This window comes from Sphaerodactylus townsendi, linkage group LG06 (assembly GCF_021028975.2).
Source record: "Sphaerodactylus townsendi isolate TG3544 linkage group LG06, MPM_Stown_v2.3, whole genome shotgun sequence".
Lineage (NCBI taxonomy): Eukaryota > Metazoa > Chordata > Lepidosauria > Squamata > Sphaerodactylidae > Sphaerodactylus > Sphaerodactylus townsendi.
Genome location: NC_059430.1, coordinates 117,120,838 through 117,131,235, shown reverse-complemented (window position 1 = coordinate 117,131,235; position 10,398 = coordinate 117,120,838). Strand labels below are relative to the sequence as shown.

Sequence of the window (10,398 nt, the reverse complement as noted above, 5' to 3'; positions counted from 1 at the left end):
ATATACCCAAAAATTCGGGTAAATCCGAAACATTGAAGTTTGTTTTAATTTTTTTGTATTTTTTGGAGTTTTTGGCCTGCAGGGGGCACAATTGCAAAGTTAACGACACCAAACAATCATTGATTTGGCCAATCCGAATCAACAACCCTAGAGAATATCATGCAGATGCTCCCAGAAACATACAGGCTTTAAGGACTCAGGAAGCAGAAAAAAATATCCGTGTGGGAAAAATCACGCTCTGCCTTTGTTCTTGCTGAATTAATTACAAACGGCAATGGCTTCATTTTGTGGGTGCTAACCTGGACAGGGGCTCACTTTCATTCTAGAATGACCTTAACAGACTGTGGAGCTGGGCAGATAACCACAAAATGGAATCCTACAAGAATGAATATAAAACCGTACAGGAGATCGTAATGGAAGACATTTACAACATTAGGAAGCACTTTCTTGGAAAGATTAGAGGTCATTATAATGGGATAATGATGCGCTGAAGTGGTATGCAGAGTCAAAGCCATCTCAAATTGTGTCAACATGAGCATTGTTTCCAGGATGTTTATAAAATACTATGTGACGATCTCCTCCAAAAGTTGCTGTTAGAATGTTGTTGCATGTAAGGCAGGCCATTGATTCCTGTGCCAGTTTCCTTCCTGTTTTCAAGCAGGACAAAGAGTAATTTACGCAATGTTATCAATACTCCCACAATTGTGCAACAAATTTGACCCAGAGTCGCTTATGCTTTAGCAGAGAGGACAAAACACAAGTAAGGAAAGGAACAAAGATCAGAATGTCTGAGCGAGAGAGAGAGACGCACCCAATACAGAGGTGAGTGCGGAGCTCATTTGGGGGATGAATTTTACACAATTGTTATGGAAGTGGGGGGCAGTTGTATATCCTTTATTTGGCTGGGTTGCTTTGAATCTGGGTGATGGCCCTGTAGACAAGAAAAAAGCCTTTGTTTTGGAAAGAACATCTGGTGTCCCCAAGCTATTTTTCAGGGGTTATGTATGTATTGATCATTATCAAATATATGTACTGATCATTATTGAAGAGGCAATTAAGCTGTGGCTATCCTGTGCATTTAAAAGGATCAGGGAGCAGGTGACTGCAATATCTTGACCTGGAAACCTGGAGTCCGAGTAACCAAACACATCTCCTTAATTCTGATGGAATGCTAAAGAACATTGCGGGAGGCCTGCTGGAACAGGCCAGTGAAATAAAACATTCTAGACAGTTTGAATTTTATATATCCCTCCTTTGTCTCCTGTGAGGGAGCTCAAAGGGGCTTGAAATCTCCTTTCCCTCCCCCACAACAAACATCCTGTGAGATGGGTGGGGTTGAGAGAGCTCCAAAGAACTGTGAGTAGCCCAAGGTCACCCAGGTAGCATGTGTTAGATAATCTGTTAATCTGGTTCACCAGATAAGCCTCCACAGCTCAAGTGGCAGAACAGGGAATCAAACCTGGTTGTCCAGATTAGAGTGCACCTGCTCTTAACTACTACACTATGCTGGCCCAGTGCCACCGTGAGTGAATGAATTACAATGCTGAGCTTCTGTTTGGCAGGTTTATAGCAGGTTTAATAATTTGTACCTAACTGTTGTATTATAATGTCCACCTACAATTTCATGGTGTGTCGTCTCCGGATATTGCAGCAGAACTTGGTGGAATTTTCTGTTACTACTGGAGATACTACAGATCTGGAATGCTGCCACATCTGTTTCCACCCCACACAAAATAGGTACAGTGAACTAAAGTCTCACTGTTTGTTGTTGGGTGTTGTTAGCATCTTCACTGCCTTGTTGTTTTGTTGGCATAGATTGGCACCTTCCATGTCTCAGGGTGGCTGGGTCGATGGCAGTTTGAACATCTTCCCTCTGCAGACTGTACCCTCAAGTTTCTAGAAATTTCCTAACAGTTAACAGCAAAACACCTGTGTAGATCAATCTGGTGTTACAGGGATTAGATACAGGAACAGAGTTTGGGGAGAGGATTATGATGCCATAGAGTCCACCCTCCAAAGTAGCCATTTTCTCCAAGGGAAGTCATTTCTATTGACTGGAGATCAGCTATAAGTCTGGGAGATCTCAGGCCCTACATGGAAACTAGCAACACTACTTGAAAGTTTTTACCAGTAGACAGGCCGGCTGGATTCCACTCGATGGTCCAACATTTTCCCAGAAAAGAAAATGACAAGCACCTAACCAAAACCAGAACAATAGAAAGGAACAATAAAACAAAATCAGAAAAGACCCTCATAATTCAGGCCAAAACTTTTCCCTCATTCTCTCTCTTTCCAGTTTTACAATGTTATCTGTGGAATATCTGAGCTACAACGGAATTCTGTTCCCACAAGCTGATTATTCAAGGGAAACTCTTAATCAAGTGGAAAACGAATTCCAACTCCTGGATGATGATATAATTAATGTCACTTACCCCAAATCAGGTAGGATTAAAAATGAGCCACGTGGGAGTTGTTGGTGATGTACACATAGAGCAAAACCAATCACTGGGTTTCACGCACATGCTACTTGTCCTGTTTGCTTCACAATTTTACTGCCGTTTCCTCTTTGCCCAGGGATTCTCCTCCTGCAAAGTGTTTCCAGCCAAGCTGATCTTCCATTTTCCCCGTCCATCCCTTCCCCAGTGCTTCCATGGGAGGTTGCTTCTGCCCTCCCCGCAGCTTTGATCTAGTGTTAGTTTGCAAGACGGTGTCAATTTCTTGTCAATTTCATAGGGCATGAAAATGAAAAAGGGTCTTCCTGAAATGGTGGCCCGGAGAATGGGGAAAACTGCTATGCTGTGGATGAGAGGAGGCAGGGAGGAGTGAGAAAACTCAAAGAACACTAAACACATTCCGATTCCCTTTGTTTGGTGAAGTTTGGTGAGCACTGCCGAGAACTAGTATCTCGAGGGTGTGATTCTTTAGTTTTTTTGAAATAAAGAATTTTATCTCAACCGACACAGAAGGACCATGCCCTTGCTAATCCAAGGGCTGGGCTCCTTCAATGGGAGAGAGTCTAATCTTGTTAAGGGACTCCAGAATGGCACTGGATTGCGCAGGGGGGATTTTTTCTTCAAAAAGCCTTTTTGTGCCGCCGAAATCCACGGGAGGGCAGAGGGCAGGAGGGGAGAGGGCGGGTGGAGGATTCTCTGTTTTTTTCCCTTGAGAGCCAGTTCTCGCCACTCCTAAAACTTGAGGCCAGGCCAATTCTAATTTTTTTTCTTTAAAACAATGCTGAACTCCCCAAATTACCCCATATGTCCCTACTCGGCCTCTACGTTCAGCAGAGGCCAATTTACTGGTGGTTCCTGGCCCCTCAATGATGCGGCTGGCCTCCACTCGGGCCAGGGCCTTTTCAGCCTTGGCCCCTGCCTGGTGGAACACTCTCCCTCCAGCTGTCCGGGCCCTGCGGGATCTTGGTGAATTCCACAGGGCCTGTAAGACTGAGTTGTTCCACCGGGCTTTTTGGAGTGCCAAAAGCCATTGATTAAGTCACCCCTTCTACTCTATTCCTCTGGTTTTCAGAGTCCCCCTGTCATCTAGGGGACCCACTTTTGTTATTGTCTTGTTCCCCCTTTTTTGGGAGGGTTTAATCTGGGGTATTGCTGACGCCATTTTACTGAATTACTGCTGCGTTTTAAATATTTAAACTTTTTAACTTACATTTTAATTTAATGGGGTTTTGTTTATATACTGTATGTGGAATCCATGTTGTACACCGCCCAGAGCCCTTTGGGGATTGGGCGGTATAGAAATCCCATAATCAATCAATCAATCAATCAATCAATCAATCAATCAATCAATCAATCAATCAATCAATCAATCAATCAATCAATCAATCAATCAATCCCAGATTAATACAAGCCAACCTGAATGCTTTGCATTCAGATCAGCTTGTTTCCGGGCATATTGTATTTGGGTCAAATGTGGCACGAATACACCCAAATACGTTGCAATAAGCCTACTACTCATCACCTTACACAACTGACATTCTAAGGCCCCTCCTACACATGCCGAATAATGCACTTTCAGTCCAACTATAATGCATTTTGCAGCTAAGCAGAAAAGCAAAATCCACTTGCAAACAACTGTGGAAGTAGCTTGAAAGTGCATTATTCTGCGTATGTGGAAGGGCCCTTAATATTGGTGAACAAATTTGGAGGCGGAGGGGGTGGTACAAAGTACCAAAATTGCTGAGTTTTTTTAAAAAGGTCATTTCCTGGAGGCAATTGTCAGTGATAATCCAAGATGTGCTTTCCTTGACTATACTAGCATACAGAGCTTTGCCACCTCATGAAAAGCTTGCCAGTCCTGAGATGCAGGGTCAATACTGAGTGATTTCTCTTCAAATGATACAGTCCAAATCTTATGGTTCTGTTCCTGCATGGGCGAGAAACATCCCCAGCAGAAGAAAGGTAGCTTTGGAAGAAGAGGCAATCTCATGACTGGTGAACTGTCTCCTAGGCACCATTTGGATGGCAGAGATCTTGGCCTTGATCTTAAAAAAAGGGGACCCCACATGGACGCAAAGTTCAGCAGTGTGGGATCGGTCTCCTTGGATTGAAACTAATAATGGCCTGCAGAGGGCCTTGAAATATCCTCCACCCCGGCTCATGAATACTCACGTTCCATTTCAGTTTTTCCCAAAGACCTTCCTACAAACCAAAGCCAAGGTAAGAAATGAGCAATTTACACTGAGATTATTCCCTCACACACAAGCTCGAATGCACAGCAGACGTAGAAAACACACAGACACACACACAGACACACACACAGAGAAAGAGCCCTCCTGCCTGAAAATTATAGGAAGCCTTCTAAATTGGTTGCTAGAATTTTGGATGAGCAGGAATTTATCACAGTCCCCTAGTATTATCTGAGTTTATCATCATGGAAAGCTCTCCGGTGGTCTCCCATCCCCAAGTTTGTCCTCTGGGTTTATAGTTTTCTCCAACTACTACCAAACAGCTGAATCAGAATTTCAGACATCTTCAAAAAAAGTGAAAAAATATGCAAACATTTCAAACTGACAATGTGAATGTTACCCTTTCACACTTTTGTATGCTGCCCTCCAGTGACGTAGGTATAGATTTTTTATGGGGGGGTTTTGAGGGTGGGACCACACCCCCATCCACCCCTGGGAGCATGGCCATGCCTCCCCAAGCCCCACCCTGGCCTCAGTGCTTATAAAAGCAGCTCTCCGAGTTCAGGGATGGCAGACCGCCCTGCCCCTCCCTCCCCCCCCCAGCTGGGTTCCCAGCCAGCAGCCGGCAGCCAGCAGTCCCTTCTGCCCTCCCCTCTGGGTAGAGGTGTAGCTAGGGAAAATGGAGCCTGGTGCAAAATCTGAGTTTTGCGGGGGAGCCCTGGGTGGCCACTGTGATGCTGGAATCCACCCCCAAGCAGCATCACTTTCAATAGTGCTTAAACTAGGGAGCCCAGATTCTCCTTTTAAATCTACCTTAAAGGGAGAATCTGGGGTCCCCAGTTAAAACAACATTGAAAGTGATGCTGTTTTGGGGTGGATTCTCCCCCACCCTGAAACAGCATCACTTTCAATGTTTAAACTGGGGACCTCAGATTTTTCTTCCTTGTTGGTTAATGACTGGTCCCCCACTGATGAGAATGTTCACTTGGTTTTTGACAAAGGAAGAAGACCTGGGAGGCGTTATGCATTTCCTCCAACCAATTCATTTCAGCACCAACTATCTTCAGGGGCAACTGTTCAGGTTATATTAAGAGAGGGCAAGAGATGATCACTTCAGTCGGAAAAATATTTTTTTCATAACCTCACCGTAACCTAACAGGATATGTGCTTCGGAGGAGAAAAAAAAAGAGAAATGTTCATAATGTGTTGTATGTGCATGTATGTGTGAGAGATTTCACCCACCCTAAATACCATTCCTGCCTCTGCCACAGGTTATCTACGTCATGCGTAATCCCAAGGATGTGCTGGTCTCATTTTACTGTTTCTCCTTGATCTTTAAAACACTTAAGACTCCAGGCAGCCTGCAAGAGTTCTTGGAGACGTTCCTCAGTGGGAATGGTATGAAAACAGGGACATTGTCTTTAATTGGGCTTTCGGAGAACAGTTCACCACACACAAACCCTCCTTCAGTCAAGAGCTGTTCCTAGAAGAGTATACTTACAGGGAGTACTGTTTCATTGTCAAGGCTTCCTTGTTCCCTGTTGACTACAGTTCCCTCATAACAAGTTGTTTCTCTGTCTCCTTTACTCCCCCAGTGATCTATGGTTCCTGGTTTGACCATGTGAAGGGCTGGCTGGAGATGAAAGGAAGACCCAACTTTTTCTACATCACTTATGAAGAACTGCAGCAGGTTTGGCTCTAACCTTGGCCATTTTCTGGCATATACAGTTACTTCTGGTAATCATGGCACCCAGATATTTTGTCACCATCGATAGAGCATCTCTGAGGATGTTCCTTTCCTACAAGAGTAAAAAATGAAATGATGGAGCATCCAAGATGGGGATCTGAACAGTCATTTAGAAGTTATGCTTTCTCCTGTTGCTGCTATTCAAACTGTTTTTCTCCTACATAGAGGCAGACTTTTATCATTATAATTGTCAAATAGATATCTGCCCAGTCTGGGTGGCCCAGACTGACTAGTATTTGGATTGGAGACCACCCAGGAATATCAGCATTAGGATGCAGAGGCAGGCAATGACAAACCACCCCTGTTTGTTCCTTGCCTTGAAAACCCTACAGGTCACCATAAGACAGCTGTGACTTTGCAGCATTTTCTGCTGCCGAAAAGAGTTCCAGGGCATCCGAGGCAGATGTCTTATTTTTCAGTCACCTACACCTCTCCTAAGGCTCCCATGCTTCTTGCAAGAAGTTGCTCAGAGATTCTGGGTCAGAGTGAGAAGCAGGCGACGGAGAGAGAAGCACAGGCGATTTATCAGAGGTGGGATCCAGCAGGTTCTCACAGGTTCCCGAGAGTAGGTTACTAATTATTTGTGTGTGCCGAGAGGGGGTTACTAATTGGTGATTTTGCCATGTGATTTTTGCCTTAGTTACGCTCTTCCTCTCAGCAGTAGCGCGCAGAACTTGAAGCAGTCTAGCAGGAGGTGCACCGGCTTGCATGGTAGCCTGCCCTGCATGCATTCGTTTCCTGCCCAAGGACCGGCGCAGTGGCTGCGTTCTTGCCACAGCCCCGCCCAGGAATGCCCCGCCCACAGAATGTCTGGCCACGCCCCCATCGTGCCCCGCCCAGCTCCATTGGCGCTACGCCACAGTTTGAACCCCACCACCATGGGAACCTGTTACTAAAATTTTTGGATCCCACCACCGTTTACACTGAGCTCTTTTGGCCTCCCAACAGATAGGACAGGGAAGCAACATTCATTTCATTCTGCAACTGCAAATGAACGCCAGCTAAGCCCATGCAAATGCACCTCCCATCCCTCCCATCTGAGAGGTGACCTCAACTACACAAATGACCTCACACTGTGCTTTGAACACATCTTACTGTGACCTGCCTCTGAAGATTCCATCCAGAGATTATAGGGGAAAAATTAGAATTGGGGGTGGGGGGGGGAACCTTTTTTCTGCCAAGGGTCATTTGGTATTTGTAACATCATTTGCGAGCCATACAAAATTCTCAGCTTAAAAATTACCCTGTTACATAGGTCAAACATTTAGTTAACTCACCCCTAATGTGATGGCTAGAACTGCTCCTATCTAGTATTATGATTCACTTCATATAAATGTATGTTGCTATGAAAAAAATCTCCTGGATTTATTGAATTTTGAATCCTGCTCCCTTGCCCTTCCTGGCACGTGCATTCTGTCCTTCCCCAGGCCGCTTCCCAGTTTCTGATTCCCTTCTCTCCCTCTCTCTGGCCCTTTTGGACTTGGCCCTGCCTCAGTGCTTTCCTGATTGCCTGCCCCAATATAGTGCGGCTAGTAGGGCACAGGGTCGTCAGGAGGGCCCAGAGGCTTTTTAGGACCCAGCAGTGCGGCAGGCGGCTACTCCCATATGCCCCTGTCCCCTCCCCCTGCCTCTATTGTCTGAGCAGCCCGGTGGCAGCAGGCGGCTGTGGGAGCAATGGGCAGAGGCAAGGAAGGGCACAGGTGGCAGTGCTGATTGCCTGCCTGAGTTTCGTGGCTACAGCCAGACCAGGCTGGTGTGGACATGAGCCCCGCAGCGTGGAGAGGGGCAATCTGAACAGAAGTCAGAGCAGGGCCAGACCAAATGGGCCCAGAGACTAGATTTTTTCTCCACCTCTGCATCAGAAGCTAGAACCACCCGTCCTCAGCCACACAGCCTTGAAACCCCCACAACTGGCAGTTAACCCTTATTAACCCTGTTGTGTTACAGCTCATAAGAAATGCTGCACATGTTTGGGCCAGAAGAAGCTACAGGAGGAAGGAACAATGAGTTTTGAGGGATCTGTTCTGCAATGTGGAAGACTCGATCCAAGAGGCTGAAGGGATTTTGTTAATTGTATATTTACAAATAGTGTAAATTATTTACTTTAATGACTATTGCATTCGTGGAAAAGGTCAGTTGATAGTCAAATGGAAACAATGGGGGCATCCTGAAAAATGGGAGCGATTTCTGCCACATGGTGAGTGTTAGGGTGCAGGTGTCCCTTTGGTGCAGATCTGGCCGCTCAGTACATGAGTTTACATTCAGACCTTTGTCTGAATTCTCAATAGTTTATTATGGCTACAAGGCCAGAAAACAGAACTCTGTCATTTCTGCCTGTGTCATCCCCAGGACTTGCGAGGCAGTGTGGAGAAGATCTGCCAGTTCCTTGGGAAGGAGCTCAGTAGCCAGCAAATGGACGCTGTGGTGGAACACGCCTCTTTCCAGAAGATGAAGGAGAACAAGATGTCCAATTTCTCTGTGTTGCCAGATGATATAATTGACAAGAAAGGGAAGTTTATGAGGAAAGGTAAAAGGGGGCCCAGTGGGGTTATGTGTGTGTTCATTTGCTGAGATCAGATAGCTCTGGAATGAGAGAATTTGGCAGTCCCAGAAAGGCCCTAGATGTGGGGCTGGGTCATAGGGAAGGGGAGCTATACCATGTCAGAATCAAAATGTTTGAATCACATTTTGAGGGGCCCTCAGATAGCAACACATGTGAGTAGATACTCAAGGAGGAGAATGTCGGTTGCTGTGTGTTTGTTTCTTCCTGAAGCTTCCCCTTGTATGTTTTCCTAGGGATCTCCGGGGACTGGAAGAACCACCTGACAGTGGCCCAGAATGAATACTTTGACCGTGTCTACCAGGAGAAAATGCGGGGCATGGATATTACCTTCCCATGGGACTGAAGAATGCCAGATCTTATTACTGTTGTACATCCTCTTAAGATCTCCTATGGGGCAACCAAACAACAGGACCCTGTTAATGAGGAATTTGTAACCCTTTATGTGGGATCAGGTGTGTGGGATCAGGATGGTCCACATAGAATTTACCGTGTTTCCCCGAAAATAAGACAGTGTCTGATATTTATTTTTGCTCCCAAAGATGCGCTATGTCTTATTTTCAGGGGATGTCTTATTTTTCTGTGTTCTGTTTGTCGGTCATGCGTCCAAACAAAAACTTTGCTACGTCTTACTTTCGGGGGATGCCTTATATTTCGTACTTCAGCAAAACCTCTACTACGTCTTATTTTCAGGGGATTTATATTCAGGGAAACAGGGTAGTAGAATAGAATATCATTTTATTTTGTCTGATCACCATAGGCCATAACAATATAAAATAGGGGCTACCATACAACACTCATACAGCGATCCATTTTAAATAAATTGCAGTAAAACAATGAAGGCAGAAAGGTTAAAGATTACATTACTTTATCCTAGGATTCCAACAGCAGGAATCAGGAACCCGTTTCTTCTTATGATAGTTAATAAAAAGATAAAAGGGGCAACAATAACATTAATAGAGGGGACGACATCTGCCGGTGGAAAATTAATGCAATCCACATTGCAGTCTTGACTTGAGGATGGGGCAGTCCAAGGTCATTTCCCCACTTACCATCTGCTGTGCGCTACTCTCCCCAAGTAGTGCGGGGTCCCGCAGCACTCCTCACTACAGGGGCGGCGACACATGCAGCCGCCTCGACGCTGCCGCTCTCGCGCCCCCTCAGCGCACGTCATTCCTGGTGCTCCTCAAAATGGCGCCTTTTGATGACCCCGTGCAGAGCGCGGGGTCATGGGGAAGCCCGGGAGCGTGCCAGAAATGACGCGCGCTGAGAGCAGCGCGCAGCAAAGGGTGGTCAAGGTAAGTGGGGAAATGACCCAAGACAGCAAACTAGCCTATTGATCCCTCCCAGGTAGAACCGGAAACCTACTTTAACCAGTTGGGTCTCAAAAGCAGGATTGATTTTTACAAAATACTTTACAAAATACTTTGGTTATTCTCATTGAAATGT

General features: G+C 45.6%; 1 protein-coding gene across 1 annotated transcript; it reads left to right on the top strand.

Moving 5' to 3' along the window:
- The first annotated feature begins 756 nt into the window (after positions 1-756).
- Positions 757-9,413, top strand: LOC125434879 (sulfotransferase 2A1-like). The gene is made up of 7 exons (XM_048500702.1): positions 757-822; positions 2,297-2,442; positions 4,465-4,673; positions 5,914-6,040; positions 6,238-6,332; positions 8,739-8,916; positions 9,186-9,413. Exons 1-7 carry the CDS (start codon positions 785-787, stop codon positions 9,293-9,295), a joined length of 903 nt encoding a protein of 300 aa, XP_048356659.1. The 5' UTR covers positions 757-784; the 3' UTR covers positions 9,296-9,413.
- Positions 9,414-10,398: the final 985 nt, after the last annotated feature.